Raw genomic sequence first — 17,750 nt, forward strand, 5'->3', positions numbered from 1 at the left:
GGAGACCTGCAAAACATGCACTGTGTGGGGTCCTGAGGACCGAGTTTGAGAACCTATGCCTTAGATCCTCTTCCTCTCCCCTAAGATCCCCTTCCTCATCTAGAGTCTTGAGGACCCTAGATGACATTTGTCCAGAATATGTTATGTCATAGTTGGCATAACTACCGGGTGGCTAGGCAGCAGCTGCCACTGATAATGACTAGCAGCTTACAAAGCTTTGACACCATCTTGCCGTGCTGTCTCATGTGTTTCTAATATGCATAATACAGAAATTATTCAGATATGATAAAACATGTAGGCCTAAGGGTTTATAGAAATCAAATAGGAAGCCCACTTTGAGAGTTTGCCAGGGGCCTCCATGCTAGTTATGCCACTGCATGTCATGGGTATGGCGTCCAGACACAAAACATCTCCAAACAATGGCCTACGGTATACAGCAAATCCGGTTCTATTCTTCAATGGGCCAATTTTAAATAGTCCAAGCAGAAACAGAAGTGGGTGACTTTTTTTTTTCTTTCAAAGGTTAGGCCTGATTTAGAGTAGGACAGTGCTGGGTCCGCTCTAGCGCCTATTGCCAGAGTGGCAGCTGTTATAATATGCAAATGCCAGGGGCGTTTTAAGAGAGGAGGGGGCCCGTGAGCAGTCTCTGGGTGGGCCCCCTCCTCTCCACGGCGCCATAGGTTCTGTCATTGTGCCGGAGTGTACTGCGCATGTGCAGGTCTCTGGAAACATGGCACCCGCCATGGTCCGGAGACAAATTTCGTACTGCGTATGCGCGGCGGCCATTATGTGTAAGATTTTTGCTGCGGCTGCTGTAGCTACAGCGGCTGCAGCGCCCATCGCGGGACTCCGGAAAGGTAAGTATTAAAACAACATATGTGCACTGTGTGCCGTGTGGGTCCCCCCTGTATCCAGGTGCTCATGTGCAATGCACACACTGCACCCACGTTAGAAACGCCAATGGCAAATGCGAGCATCACCATTTCCCTGGTGTACTAGCATGCATCTGAATGTGCAAGTCACGCTTGCCTACTCCCCGGGAACAGCTGGGAGGCACTACCAGCCACCAGGAAAAGTGGGCAAGTCACCCATATCCCGTTTATCCCCGCCTGTACTCATCCCCGCTCATGAACAGGAAGTGGGTCGGGCAATGACCTGATATGAATCGTGTTATTGTAGTCCCGCCCCCCTCAGGAATGTGTGCATTGTATAGCAAGGGCGAGGGCACAATTACGTCTTCACTCCCCCAGACCACCCCTATTCCTGACACATGCTCCTCTGTTGCACCCACCACACTGCTCCCGCCATAATGTCCGCAAGTATGGTGTAAGTACTTTGACGCCCACTTTCTGTGTTTACATGCTGTAATGTCAACGTGTTTCTTTAGACAAACCATCACAGCCTCTTTCACTGACACTTTCATAGCACGCCTGTGAGGACCGTACATCACTTTTCTGTCCCCAATTCTCAAACTGAATGTCGCAACAGCACCTTTGTATACACTTTGCAACGCATGCATCTTTGTGTACTCTCTGCAACATATGCAACTGCTGATGATCCCCTGATGAAGTCTTAGAGCAAGATGAAACGCGTTGGGTTGTATATTTTTAACACCAATCTCCAAAGTTGCTATAAGGAGAAAGAGGAGTTTGTAAAGTCAACTCAATTTGTCCTCTGTACAGTTGTTTTGTGTCATATGTTAAGAAAGGATACTTTACTATTTTGCACTGATGTTTGTGCTTTATGTTTTAATACATTTTATATGGAACATGTTAATGTGATTTTTATGCTCTTAAACTTTGAGCAACGATTTCTAGGTGATCTCTGTTGAGTCTCGTAGAATTATTGGGTGAAAATACGACCCAAGGGCGCCCATTCTCCTATTGCCACACATTTCATATTTACAGTCCCTCCTAACAAGGGACTTAGCGGAATCTGGCAGCCCAATTTAGTCTCTTTATATTTATTCATGTGAAAGCGTAGAGGGAGAGTATTTGTTTTATATATATATATATATATATATATATATATATATAAAATCACAATTCAATGAATAGGAAATAACTTTACAGCTCCAGGGGGCAGATGGCTGTGTGTGAGCAAAGGAATGACATAATCGGAGGTAGATGAGGCTTTAATTCTGTGTGGTGCACACTGTGATTGATGCGTCTCGGCACGAGATGGAATTGGCTTAGGAGTACTTTTTCTGCAGGTTAGACAGGAACTTGAAAGAACGTTTAACTACTGGAACTTTGGTGGCCAGTAGTAGCAAATGTGGCATAAAATCACACATCATTCCGATCGGCAGAGGGGCTCATAAAATAATGTTATGACTGAGGAATTACCTCTCTAAAATAAAGAAAACAACATAACAAGAGCAGGAATCATGTCTTACAATGTAACCAATTCCAGGTGCATGGGAAAGATACTAAAGTGTTTTCTTTCTTCAACTGTTGTTAATGAGTCATTCCATTCCAGTTCACCCAGGCATGACACCCACCGACTCGGATTTTCATGATACTTTGTACACTTGATACTACCACAGAGCTACTAACCCATGTCAATTATTCCTGCTCTAGGCCTTACAGTTTTTGTGATATAGGGGTCAAAGTTTTGAATAATTGTTGGGAAATGCCACGCAAAAAAACAGGTTATCGCAGTAAATTGAATACTCCCCTATGTGTAATAGGAAATCTGCACATACACATAGAAATATACAAATGAAAATACTCCCCTGGCGGGCAAAATTATATCCAATGGTAATTTTAATTTTTAAAGTGAGAATTATAATTAAACATTAAAATACTCATATAGCCAATCAAAATCCCATTATTTTTCTTTCATAGCCTTTTAAAGTATATTTTAAGGTACAATTTAAACAAAAAAGGGACATGATAACTCATCTGCCTTGGGTTGATAATGCTAAATGAACCCACTTTTTTTTTTGCACCAAAAAAATTATTAAGTGTGACATAAAGGAATGTATAATGAACTCTTGGACTTAAGCAAGATTGCTAAAACATTTTTTTTCCAGAATCTCCATATTTCAATTGACAAAGGGTCAAATTTTCAAAGTGATATGTGGATCAGGCACTGAGATGTGAATTTTTTCCAGATACAACCAGGGCCGGACTGGCCCACAGGGGTACAGGGGAAACCACCGGTGGGCCCCACTGCCTGGGGGCCCTCCTCCTCCTATAGGAATCAGGTTCCAGACTGTGTTCTTTAATTATACATTATACATATGTTACATTATACTGCACAGGACCATTGGTGTGCGCAGGGGGGGTGCCTGGTGCGCACAGGCACCCCCTAATGTCTGGAACCATGATCTCACATGCCTGACGTAGCGATCCCCTGATGCAGCGTCCCCTCTGCGCTGCACCCTGTCAGGACTGCATTACTGACCGGACGCCTGGGTTAATGAAAGGTGCCACTGCCACCGGCTTTCAAACTCCCGGCTCCACCTCCATGTACAAAAACAGCGTGATGTGACGTGATTATGTCATGCTGCTCGCACGCCCACCCATCACACCCGCCACACATCCACCTCTCTCCTTCAATGTTATGTCAACGCCAGCCACTGATGAGGAGCAGCATGCAGCCAGCGTTCCTCTTAGGAAGACAAATTCAATACCGGCAGGTGGTCGGCAGCAGCATTGACACGTCACTCGTTTTTCCAGCAGCAGCAGTACTAGTCTGCGACTGTCAGTGTCAGTGAGTGACTGACTTGTAAGTAAGCTGCTGCAGCTTGCAGGGGAAAGAGAGGGGGAGCCAGACCAGGCTGAGGAGGAGCAGTGTAATTGCAGTGAGTGCCATCAGAGGTGTTTGTTTGGAGCACACCACAACATCTGACAATGTATCTGCTTTATTAGGATTGGTACAAGGGTGGATAATTTATGTTGTGTTGACCGTCAATAGATGGTGCTAGACACGCCCAAAAGGCGGTGCTAGACACACCCCTCCGACTGTGCACCCCCTAATAAAATGTGCTGCGCACGCCTATGCACAGGACTATGGTGTATTCTCTACAGTGCATTGCCAATATTTATCTGGTACATTAACATGCATGCACTAGCAGTATTTATATATTTGTCAAGGGGCCAAGCCCATGCACTCACTAATGGCTAGGCAAACCAATGTAGCGACTGTCCACACCCCCTCTGGAGACTGACCACACCCCTAAACATGGGCCCCTACCACTGCATTCCCCGGTGGGCCCTTTATGCCCCAGTCCGACACTGGATACAACTCAGAAAAAAACAGAACATCAGAAGTGGCATTTCCCTGCAATTTTTCAAAACTTTGACCCCCTATATCTCAATAAACTATGAGTCCTAGAGCAGAATTTTTTTACATGGTTTAGTAGCTGTGTGTTAGTATCAAGTGAACAAAGTTTCATGAAAATCTGAGTCGGTGGATGTCATGCCTGGGTGAACTGACACGGATTGACCCTAATGTAAATATGTAATTGTGTATATATAACAATATAATTTTTTCTTTTTGACCCTTATGGCTAGAATAATTATAAAATAAAATATTGTAATATAATAATCCTTCATAAAGTACTCAGCTATACTAAACAGAGGTTCCATGCTTCTAAGCGCTACAGTGCAACTGTGAAATGGATGCAGCATGTGACTGTACATCTATATATACAGGTATAAGGGGTCTATTCATGAAGCAGTGAAAACTATGGAGAAGTGAGTCAATGGAGAAGTTGCCCATGGCAACCAATCACCATTGAAGTAACATTTATAATTTGCATACTATACAATTGTACGGAGCAGCTGATTGGTTAATGTAAATATAAGGAGCACTTGTGTAACATTTGAATACTATGTGAAAATGAGTGGTAATGAATTTGTATATAAATAGTTTAAGATATATATGGAAAAGAACTTTATATAAAACATTGTATACATAAGCAATACCTGTAAAAGAAAATATAATGTTTATAGCTCCTTTATGGGTAGCTGGAGAGCATTGATTTTGTGCGTCAAAGCGGGGGTTCTATTAGATGAATTGCCGGCGGCTGAGGCCGTGTGTGGATGATTGAAGGGATGCACGCTAACTACTCTATCCCTAATTCTTACTAACCTCTGGCGGAATGGGTCCTCCCGCAGGCTGGATCCCTCACTCCTCTGTATGAATTCAAACGCTGCGTCTAGCCGTGTGTGTTACTGGCTGTCGGCGCGGCACTTTGATGTCACTGAGTGTCTCGCGCACAGCGTGTTAGTGGGCTTCCAACGCGTTTCGAGCTCGTAAGCCCTTTGCTTATGAGATCCATCCTGAATAACCCCCATAATCCGTAGCGCTTTACAGGGAATATTTAGTTATATACTGTACATCATTCCCTGACTCTGTACAGTCTATAATCTATATTCCCTATCACACATATACACACACACACACACACACACACACACACACACACACTAGGGATAATATGTGTATAAAGCCAATTAACTTACCTGGATTGTTGGAGGAAATCAAGGCACCCAGACAAAGCCACACAAGCACAGGGAGAACGTACAAACTACACACAGTGCCATGGTGGAAGTCAACCTGTGCTGCTCTATGCAAACACAGGGAGAACTTAAAAACTCCACATAGAGTCCTGGTCATGAATCAACCTCCAAACTTCAGTGATGTGAGGCTGCAATGCTAATGGTTAGTCAAACCAATGACGTGGCAGGCCACACCCCTCTGCAGACTGGCCACACCCCTAACATAGGCCCCTACCACTGCATTCTCCCGGTGGGCCCTACATGCCCCAGTCCGACACTGCACATGTGAGGCCAGCTTGACTCCTTTGTTATTGTACTATTATTATTATTATTATTATTATTATTATTGTTATTTTTTTTTTTTGCAATGAAGTTTATTTGGTAACAAAAAAAAGAAATGAAAATAATCAATACTCCGAGCCTCAAAGTTCTGAAGCCAGAAGCCAAATCACTGAGAAGACAGCCACTGAAGTGTACAGATCAAGGGGTATATTTACTAAAGTTTGTTTTTTTAGAAGTGGTTGCTATTGGCAACATCTCCACTTCTAAAAACCCGCATTTTAATAAATATATCCCCCAGGAATCAATCTGGCCAGTCCGATCCAACAGGCCAGAATAGAGAGAGGAAGAGGGGCTCCAGACTGCACACCCTAGACCGCCACCTCCGAGGACAGAGAGGGGACTATCTAGACGCCTTATGGACAGAAAGAATTCTCTGGGGTATAAATTGCAACGACTCACTTATCAAAAGTGTACTGATCCCAACCTAAATGCTACATGGGAGGGCGTGTAATTATAATATGCTTTAAAACATGGGTCTTCAACCTGCGGCCCTCCAGCTGCTGTGGAACTACACATCCCAGCATGCCCTGTCTCAGTTTTAGCATACCTTAATAGCAAAACTGTGGCAGTGTATGCTGGGATGTGTAGTTCCACAGCAGCTGGAGGGCCACAGGTTGAAGACCCATGCTTTAAAATATCAATGCTGCCATTTATATGTTTTGTTCCAAAAAGTTACAATGTGTAGCAGGTAGAACCAATTCTTCAAGTTTGCGGCGTCTTCTTCTTTATTGTACGAGGGCAAACAAAAATCTGTCGTTCCGACTTATCCTACAATGACGCTTTTCACAGATGTTAAGGGGCAGTGTGTTAATGCTGAATCATTTTAAATAAAAAATAGTTTTAATCATGGCAGATGTTTTATCCCCTAATAGTAGAGCAGCAATTAATTACTCTGAAAACTAATGAAATGAAGTGTCACCGTAATCTTGTGTTAGGAATAGTGATAAAAAGCTATGTTGGCTTTTTTTAAGAGTCCTATCAAAAATTAAGTACACTGCAGTTACTAGAATATTTGTTTTCTGAACATTATTTGACATAACTAATATGGGTATAACATCTGCGCTTAACAGTCCTGAGGTTTGTTACGACGCCCCTGGGCAGTGAGTAATGTTAATGAAAAACAGCACCCTCTAGTGGCAATGTTTGCACCCCAGTCATCACAGTTCATTGGTATAAACCTTTTGCCACAATACTGGTTTGAAGTCCACTGACTGATAAAGCTAATTGTGGATAGAGAAACTGGAGAGGTTCGCAAATATAGATGGATATATTGGCAGCAAATATTTATTGTTCAAATTTGCCACAATCCTAATTGTACATTCAGCATTCATACCATCCCAGTTGTGACAGTATACGCTGGCCCCAAAACATGGATGCGGCTGCTAAGGAACTTCTAGAACACCTGCTTAATAGAATATAGAGATAAGAGTGCGATCAGTTCCAGATCGTGCAGTATTTACAGACCCTTGCTCAGTGGGTTGATGCCATCCAACTTTAAGGCGTAGCCTCAGCGGTGCAAGTATGCGGGTACGGGTGGGTATGGCGTACCCTTAAGAATTTCGCTGTGGGTACGCCGTACCACACCGACGGGCCGCCGATTGCTACCGCTGATGTGAGGGGAGGAGAGCGCAGCCTGCGCCTCTCCTGCCCTCAGTGTCTTCATTCAAATCAGCGCCGCCCATGAGCCAATCATAGCTCGCGGAGCTTTGATTGGCTCACGGATTGGCGCTGAATATTGAACTCACCCGCCGGAGACTGAGGGGAAGGAGAGGTGCAGTCCTCCCCTCACACACGGGAGACAACACAACAGCAGCAGCGGTGAGCTGGGGAAGGGGGGGGGGGAGGCAGCACTGTGGGGGGCAATGTATACCTGGCACTGTGGGGGGCAATGTATACCTGGCACTGTGGGGGGCAATGTATACCTGGCACTGTGGGGGGCAGTGTATACCTGGCACTGTGGGGGGCAATGTATATCTGGCACTGTGGGGGGCAATGTATACCTGGCACTGTGGGGGGCAATGTGTACCTGGCACTGTGGGGGGCAATGTATACCTGGCACTGTGGGGGGCAATGTATACCTGGCACTGTGGGGGGCAATGTATATCTGGCACTGTTGTGGGCAATGTATACCTGGCACTGTGGGGGGCAATGTATACCTGGCACTGTGGGGGGCAATGTATACCTGGCACTGTGGGGGGCAATGTATACCTGGCACTGTGGGGGGCAATGTATACCTGGCACTGTGGGGGGCAATGTATATCTGGCACTGTGTGAGGCAATGTATATCTGGCACTGTGGGGGGCAATGTATATCTGGCACTGTGGGGGGCAATGTATATCTGGCACTGTGGGGGGCATTCGTGTATCTGGCACTGTGGGGGGCATTCGTGTATCTGGCACTGTGGGGGGCATTTGTGTATCTGGCACTGTGGGGCATTCGTGTATCTGGCACTGTGGGGGGCATTCGTGTATCTGGCACTGTGGGGCATTCGTGTATCTGGCACTGTGGGGCATTCGTGTATCTGGCACTGTGGGGGTCATATGTGTATCTGCCCCTCCCCCATATGTGTATCACGCCCACATTTTCATTGGCCACGCCCCATATGGCATTTGGCCACACCCATTACAGTACCTGTAAGACATTTTTTCTACTTGAACCACTGCATAGCCTGTTCCCCATCCTGCAGCTCTGGTTCAAGTTGCAAGTGCCTTGTCTCAGCTTCAGGTAACCTAACCCCCCCCCACCCACCCAAAGTTTAATAGAGAACCCAAAAGTTGGTGGGGTTTTTAGAACCAGTGTTCAATACAATTTAAAATGAAGGCCGCTAACTTGCCGACAGAAACAATAAAGGATGCTTATATTATCTCTCTGTATTCAGGGCTAGCCTTGGCCCTTGTGGGAAAGAAATTACCCTCTGGTGTACTGGTGCGAACTTCCTGGGTGCCTTCAAAAAGTTTTTTTTACAAGCCCAAATGAATGATGTCTGCAGCCAATTTGCTCCGGAAACAGTGGATTGAATCCCTGGCCCAGTATATTGTACATTTCAGGACTCGCACTTCTAGGCTCCTTTGGAATAATGAGGCCTTTGTTGCCACCTTCTGGCAGGGGTTATCTGAACAAATCAAAAATCAGCATCCAGGCACATGCAATAGTCCTTGGATGATTTAATATCCCTCTGCATAAAAATGCACTGCACTATAGGGAAAGAGGTCAGGGAAGTGAACAGTCCCGTTGATCCAACGCATTCCGGAGCTTGGCCCTGGTAGTTAACGTCATCATCAGATGGTGTTAGTTGCTGTAGCCTTATTGCTACTTATTGCAATATTTACCGGGAGACTTCCCTGGCAATAGCTGCTCGCGCATGAGTGTTCATCAGACTGTGCAGATAGCACTGCTGGCTCCCAAAGCGTAATTATAGTGATCACTTTAATTGACACATTACAGGCATGGGCTCAAGGTTGGTTCTAAATCGGAGTGAGAGATGGGACCTTCTGACGTCGCTAGGGGAGGAGACACATCATCAGGGGGATGAGCTACGGCCGAAAATACCCTCGCTGGCTCGCTTTCGCGCGCCACACTTCGGGCTCGGTGGCTCGCTCAGCTCCGCTTCGATCGCCACCTGATTACTAAAGGTAATAGTTGGTGGCGTGGATAGTAGAGGAACTATCCCGCTGGCCTAGCTCCTCCCCCTTGTGTCATGGCTCCTTCCCCTGACGTAAAAGGTCCCTTAGGCCACTTGAATCTAGCATCAACCCTAATGGGCTGAATGCGTGTTCTGTTATATCTGGGTGATCTTTAATTTCTTGTTGCCACAATAAGCGGTGATCAGAAATTATAATTATTGGATCTAAAACCCAATAATAAATATGCCCCTTGCTCCCCTATGATGACTGTTATTCTTAATGCCTCCGTTACTACCCTGGTCTCTGGCAGTACCCGCTCCGCTGTATGTAAAATACTTTTTCCAATGAACAGTAGCAATATTTCAGCATGCCGATTCCTTGTGATAGCAGCTGAGATAGACTTTAATTATCTTCGTCGTAGAAATCAGAACAGACATATTACCTTTTTTTTTGGTTATATTTTTGCAATCTTTCGAGACCAAGTTTTGATGTATTATGACAACAAAAGAATAGGAGCAATAATCCCTTAACAATTCCAACGGAATGTATGTATAACTACAGTATATAGTAATAATGTACTAAGCTGATATGTGGTGGCATGTAAGGAGTGTAAGAACAGAGTGGAAATGTTACAAAGGCATAAATTCATTCCATCGCTAAACCTGTCTTAGATAAAATACAATATATATATCTCTCTGCTTAGAAATCCAAGGTACATGATGAAGAGGAACACAGAAAAATATTTCATATGGGAGTTTCTTGAAAACATTAATCAGCGGAGCAATGAAATGTCACCAGTGTTCTCTTACTGTATTTAAAATGATTCTAGTTTTTTTTCTTTCAGAACATTTTATGTACAACCCAGTGCCCACTTTGACCTTTTACAACTGAAACTCGAAGAAGTGGCACAAACTAGTCTTGAAATATTATCAGACGCTACAGTAGACTAATGCGGCCTGACAGTGAGAGCAGGCAACAGAGGGTAAAACCTCAAGGATTAGAGTATGATTAAAGGGATTAGTGACAAAGGGTTGATAGTGATAGACAGTATCAAGCTCAAGTCTTTCGCCTTCAGATATCTATAACGTTCCCGTTTCCTGGGCTCGTGTGCTGTGTTATCACCTTCATTTATATAATCAAATGGTTTTCTTTGATGCAAATTGCATTTTCTTAGTGTACAATGTGGTGTGTGGGTTTTTTTTTTAAATTTTAAATCAATTTAAGTGTATTGATGTGTCAGATAGAGTACACATGTTCTGCAATGGGGAATGGAATCTTAAAGGCAGTGATGTGAAGTGTTACTAAATACAAGCTTTTCTGACCACTACGTATCAGCGGAATCCGGGAGATAGATCTACGGTAAAAAGCTATAGATAGTCAATTGGTTGGCCACATGTGGTCGGCATGCAAAGGTCGATGGGGTCAAAAGGTTGATAGATAAAAAGCAGAGAGTGCTTAAGGTCGACAGGTTCAGAAAGTCGACATGAAAATAGTCAACACATAGATTGTCAACACAAGTATTATTTAAAAAAAACAAAAACTTTTTAATCATTTACCATCCATGTGGACTATGATTGGGAATAGTAGCCTGTGCTGGGCGCAGCGGTAGTGGAGAGAGGCACCTTGCCCGAAGCGTGGCGAGCAAAGCGTGGCGAGCAAAGCGAGCCCACGAGGGTACATGTTTCCACTAATTCAGCTTAGATAGGGTTAAATATATAAAATGACACCATAAATATTTTTAGAAAAACTTTTTTCGACCATTTTTGTGCCTGTTGATTTTTTTTAACTATCTTTTCCATGTAGACCGTTTGACCCTGTCGACTGTTTACATGTCGACCATTTGGAGTCGACTTATCGACTTTCGGTTTACTGTAGATCTATTGAACCTCACCCATATCAGCTGTGTTTTTTTCACTGTGAAATCTACATGGGAGGCAATCAATGTGCCGGCTGTCGGGATCCCGGCAATCAGGATACCGAAATTGGAATCCCGACAGCTGGCAATGCTGACAGCCAGAATACCAGCTCACTGGGGCTATTTCCACTTATGGGTATCCGTGACACCCATAGAGTGGGAATAGACTCAATACCGACGCCGGAATCCCACAACCTCACAATCGCGACAGTCGGCATGCCGACTAACAGGGACTATTCCCACTCCTGGGTGCCTACACAAGGCGCTCTGTTGCACTCACCCCTCCCTGCCAGGCATCTAAAAGCCGGGAACCCTGCGTCGGTATCACGAACCCAACCCCATCTTAACACATAAGTATAACACTCCATTAATTTGCTTTACCCCAAAATTGTTTTCATTTGTGTTGAAGGAATGAATCTCAGGAGATACAGTAACATAAACTGTCACAAAGTAAATTGCAGCTTTTAGCTACTTTTTTGATGGTAAATGGCACAGCGGACGATCAGGTCTGAACTGCGCAGGAGCCGCTGTGCACCGGCGCATGACAGTCATGCGATCGGCATCTCAGCCCAGCGATCGCCTCTGCCTGATTGACAGGCAGAGGTGTTCGCTGGGCGGTAGGGAGCGGGCCAGCGGCATTGGGCCACCATTTTGGTGTGCCCGGGCCATGTGGGGGCGGGCTGTGGCGGCTGCGTGACATCACACGCAGCCGCTGTGATCCGGAGAGCGACAGGTAGCTCCCTCCCAGTGTGCAGTAGTTGCGCAGGTAGGGAGCTACTCTTCAGGTACAAAAGCATCACCGGCGTGCAATGTTTTTGTATTTGTGTGTGTGTGGGGTGGGTGGGGGGGGGGGGGGCAGACATGCGAGGCGGACTAGCCTACGATCACGTCTGAATTATCCCCTTAGTTATTAAACTGTAGAGGTGCATAGGATTCACTCTACAGGAGGCACGTTGGAGTTATTGCTGGGATATGCGGGAATCCTGCGCTGAGGGCATTCTAGGGGCTGCACAGTGCTGATCTCCCACAAAGCTGCAATTGTACGTTGAATTGTAGAACTACAAGTCCTAGCATGTCCTCTGGATAGCAGGACATCCTGGAAGGAACTTGTAGTCCTGCCCCATTTAAAGAGCCATGGGTTACCTGAGCTCACTCTACAGCAAAATACTGCAATACACAGAGAAAACATTGACGCAACCTTGTTTGTTGACCCTTTAATGCTGATGTTACCATCCACCATCTTTTAATGTACTATTATTTTTTGCAAATTATATGATTCTTTATGTGTTTTTCCCCTTGTCCTAGAACAATGATTTTCCTGCTGATCCACAGAGCGCAGTCGCTGGAAACGTTTAATTGATTTGATTTATTAAATTATTTTCTAGAACATATTAATCTCCTAGCGCCCGTGAGAAGTCACCGGAACAGTGATGTCTGTGTTTGCAGTCTGTTTCGCTGTAACATGAGTTTTGTTTCCCTGCTTTGTCTAGGAGAGAATGTGGATTGCAAATTGGGATTGTCTAGGAAACCAACAGAAAGAGAACATTGTGGACGTTATGAAATAATAGTCCCTTATCTTTTGAGTGGAGACCAGTGGAAACCGATGGGTACCATGTTTCCAAAGGTTAGTGTTCTTATTTTAATGCTCCTACGAGATGCTTTTAGCTACACAATGGCGAATGAAAGGAGTACATTGGGGACTGCACTAACAATGTAACAAATGGAAATAGTTCACTCTATTTTCTATACCCAATGCCCAACATATAATTGAATGTGAGCTGATTCCTAAGTTGCTATTAGTGGACTGTAGATAGTTATTGTTACAATGTATCTCGGTCTGTTCCATTGCCTCTTGTTACCTAGGAATGTAGCACAGAGATGACTTTGCTGCAAAAACTTCCATTATATATAGATATATTAACTGAGTTATGTGATGTTTCAAGATAAAGACCGGACACCTTGCAAGAACAGGTTAACCGCAGTGTGCAATAATTATGTGCAGGCTGCAGTAGGCCTGCCTGTCACCCGGCTTCTTAAAGTATACAATATGGCTCAACGCCTGTCTCACTTGCAGCTAAATAATGTTGTCCCGCTACCAGAGGTGTAGCTAGGTGCCATGGTACTCGGAGCAAGTGTATGTTTCGGCGCCCCCTCCCCTGTGCTGAATTGGATGCATGTTACAGTTGAAAAGAAAAAATATTTTAAAATCCTAAATTGGTGACAGGGTCTAGTCTCCAAGCCCAATTCAGTGTGCACTCCTCTGCTTCTCCTCCAAGCCCAAGTCAGTGTGCACTCCTCTGCTTCTCCTCCAAGCCCAAGTCAGTGTGCACTCCTCTGCTTCTCCTCCAAGCCCAAGTCAGTGTGCACTCCTCTGCTTCTCCTCCAAGCCCAAGTCAGTGTGCACTCCTCTGCTTCTCCTCCAAGCCCAAGTCAGTGTGCACTCCTCTGCTTCTCCTCCTGCTGATCTGTGGCTGCCTGTACAGCGGGCAGAGGGAGGGGGGGCAGGCGGCACACTTTGTAACTTTTCTGGCACCCGGAGCTCGCACTCCACCAGAGCCACCTTAACTACATCCCTGCTAGCTACTGTATAGGATTACAGATGGAGTCATTACGTCGAACTTCAGAATGTCAACATGGACGTTGTGTCAACAGTGAGCTTGTGCATATTCACAATGTGGACATGGTCATACTGTCTACAGCCACAAACTCAACATTACAGGTTTAGGGTTAGTTTAGGGTTAGGCTGGAGTTAGGGTTAGGCTGTGGTTAGGGTTAGGCTGTGGTTAGGGTTAGGCTGTGGTTAGGGTTAGGCTGCGGTTAGGGTTAGGATGAGGTTAGGGATAGCATCAGGTTAGGCTGCAGTTAGGGTTAGGATGAGGATAAGGTTAGACTGCGGTTAGGGTTAAGGCTAGGAAGAGGTTAGTGTTAGGCTGCAGTTAGGTCTAGGAAGAGGTTAGTGTTAGGACACAGTTATGGTTAGGATGAGATTAGGGTTAGGCTGCAGTTAGGGTTAGGATGAGGATAAGGTTAGGCTGCTGTTAGGGTTAGGTCTAGGAAGAGGTTAGTGTTAGGATACAATTATGGTTAGGATGAGGTTAGGGTTAGGGTGCAGTTAGGGTTAGGCTGCAGTTAGGGTTAGGATGAGGTTAGGGTTAGGCTGCAGTTAGGGTTAGGATGAGGATAAGGTTAGGCTGCTGTTAGGGTTAGGTCTAGGAAGAGGTTAGTGTTAGGATACAATTATGGTTAGGATGAGGTTAGGGTTAGGGTGCAGTTAGGGTTAGGGTGCAGTTAGGATTAGGATGAGGTTAGGGTTAGGCTGCAGTTAGGGTTAGGATAAGGTAAGGGTAGGCTGCAGTTAGGGTTAGGGTTAATCTGCAGTTCGGGTTAGGATCAGGTTAGGGTAGGGTAGGCTGCAGTTATGGTTGGGATCAGGTTAGGGTAAACTGCAGTTAGGGTTAGGATTAGGTTAGGGTAGGCTGCAGTTATGGTTGGGATCAGGTTAGGGTAAACTGCAGTTAGGGTTAGGATCAGGTTAGGGTTAGGCTACAGTTAGGGTTGGGATCAGGTTAGAGTTAGGCTGCAGTTAGGGTTAGGATTAGGTTATGGTTGTACTGCAGTTAGGGTTACGATAAGGTAGGTGTTGGAATAAGGTTAAGGCTCTAATATTAGGAAAATGTTATATCGACGTGCTGACTGTCACCAATCACAGCATCTACAGTACATTATGATCATTATGTCGATTATGTACATGTTGGCAGGCCACATGTTGACTTTCTGAGACTTGTCTTGACTAGGGATTAGCGGGTTTGGTTCCCTGAGAACTGACCCCCCCATAACTTTGAGATCCGAGCCCGGATCCGAGTCAGGCTCGGTTTTGCTCGCCTAACTTGGATCCGAAAACTAGGCAAAACGTCATCATCCTGCTTTCGGGTGTCGTGGGTTTCAGATTCTATATAAGTCCTCGGTGATCGTCGCCATCTTCACTCCGGAGTTGGAGAGTGCACAGGACATGTTCCTTCAGTGCTGCTGTAGTTAGGGAAGGGGCAGGAGAGAGCAGAGGGGGGCAGGAGAGAGCAGAGGGGTGCAGGAGAGAGCAAAGGGGGGCAGGAGAGAGCAGAGGGGGCAGGAGAGAGCTGTGCTGCTTGTGTAGATGTGCTGTGTCAGTCACTGTGTAGGGCTCTGCACAGTTCAGTAGTGCACTGCACTAGCATACTGTGACTGTGTACAGGACAGACCAAGTGTTGTTCTCTGTCTATAAGGGGCTGTGTACTGCTATACACTACTGCTATATATCTCTGTGTGATCCAAAGCCAACAGTATATTTAGTTTCATTGGTGTATCACTCAGTACTGCGGCTGCCGTACACTAACACTACTGCTATATCTGTGTGTGAGCCAAAGTCAAAAACATATTTAATTTGTGCGTCATTCTGATTACTAGTACTGTGGCTGCCGTACACTTCTGCTATATAGCCTCTGTGTGTGATCCAGAGCAAAAAATATATTTCTATTGGTGCGTCAGTGACGACTACCAGTACTGCCGTACACTACTGCTAAATATACTCTGTGTGATCCAAAGCCAAAAATATATTTCTATTATGTATTTGAAAAGGGTGCTCTGTCTGCTGTATCTGAAAGGGGTGAACTGTCCATCCATACAGGAAATCCGCCTCAGTGTAATATTAAAATAATAAGAGCTAAAAACAAAAATCCTAAAATTATAATTATGAAAAAATATATCTTTTTTTTTTTGTTTGTGCTGTACCCCAGTGTACTATACAATTTTTATTTTATTTTCATAAGTACTGTGACACTGCCGGTCAGACCGCAGTATATTATTTCCTACTCAGAAACGCACTGTTGCGACGCCATTGGTGTAGTCAACCGCAGTGTGTACTTATTATATATATATTTCTGATTCATTTGTGCGACACTGTAACCGCCAGTGTATGATATAAAAAATACTTAAAAAATGTTTTGACTCATTTGTGTGACACTGTAACCGCAGCATGTGATAGAAAAAATAATATATATATATATTTTGATTTAAATTAATATTTTGTGCAGTGTCACCCCATTATATATCAGGGACTGCAGCTGCTCCGTCCATCTAGGGGTGTTCTGTCAGTCCACCCAAAATAAAAGACATCTTTGTTTTATATATTTTGTGCTATATCCCCCCAGAATACATCCAGGCGTGTTCTAACCATTTCATGGTGAGGCGTCTGTAGCTCATATTCTTATTATAACTTATTGTCCTATTTTCATAACTCTTCTTATCACCACATTGTAAATTAATATTATTAATTATAAATTAGCTACATTTAAATTAACTGAATATAAAAAAACTCTCCACACTCATATACTGAACTTTCTGCATATCGAAGATATGTTTGAGGAAATGAAGAATTTGATTCTAATAAATTAAATTAAAATAAATTGAAATTAAACTAAATTACATCAATGAAATCTAAAATACTGTCTTTTTTTATTCTTCTTTGCCTTAATCATCTTTTTCTGAACTGAAACCTTGAGCCTTGTCTAATGCATATTTTTTTAAATACATTCTTTTTTTTGGGTGTAGTATGGCTGACCGGCGGTCCCCTGACCGCCGGTCAGCTTACCGACGCCGGGATCCCGGCAGCATACCGACGCCAGGATCCTGGCGGGGAGGGGCGAGTGCAGCAAGCGGTCGCCACGGGTTCTATTCCCACTCTATGGGTGTCGTGGGCACCCACGAGTGGAAATAGTCCCTGTTGGTCGGCATGCCGACCATCGGGATACTGAGCCGGCGGGATGGTGGAGGAGGTCATGTGACTGTCGGTCAGCAGACCGCCGGTCACGTGAATACCACCCCTTTTTTTTTATATTTTGTCCTCCCAGTATATACATCCAAGGGCAGCTGCTACTCCGTCCGGCTGCCTCGGTGCAACATTTGGCCTAAACTGGATAAAAAGCAATATTGTGAGCTGTGAGGTGTTCAGAATAGTCTGGAAATGAGTGGAAATTATTATTATTAAGGTTAATACAGGTTGGGTATATCATATCCAAATATTTCGAAATACGAAATATTCTGAAATGCAGACTTTTATGAGTGAGAGTGAGATAGTGAAACCTTTGTTTTCTGATGGCTCAATGTACACAACAAACTTTGTTTAATACACAAAGTTAATAAAAATATTGTTTTAAATGACCTTCAGGCTGTGTGTATAAGGTGTATAAGAAACATAAAAGAATTGTGTGTATGTACACATACTTTGTTTGATGCACAAAGTTATAAAAAAATATTGGCTACAATGACCTTCAGGCTGTGTGTATAAGGTGTATATGAAACATAAATGTATTCTGTGCTTAGACTTGG

General features: G+C 44.4%; 1 protein-coding gene across 1 annotated transcript in view; it reads left to right on the plus strand.

Annotated features, from left to right (window-relative positions):
• Positions 1-17,750, plus strand: part of ADAM12 (ADAM metallopeptidase domain 12) — a 925,560-nt gene that overhangs the window by 73,324 nt on the left and 834,486 nt on the right. The window contains exon 2 of the mRNA XM_063962227.1: positions 12,881-13,014. Within this exon, the coding sequence (XP_063818297.1) occupies positions 12,881-13,014 (134 nt within the window). The remainder of the gene's footprint in view (positions 1-12,880; positions 13,015-17,750) is intronic.

This window comes from Pseudophryne corroboree, chromosome 3, assembly GCF_028390025.1.
Source record: "Pseudophryne corroboree isolate aPseCor3 chromosome 3, aPseCor3.hap2, whole genome shotgun sequence".
Taxonomy (NCBI): domain Eukaryota; kingdom Metazoa; phylum Chordata; class Amphibia; order Anura; family Myobatrachidae; genus Pseudophryne; species Pseudophryne corroboree.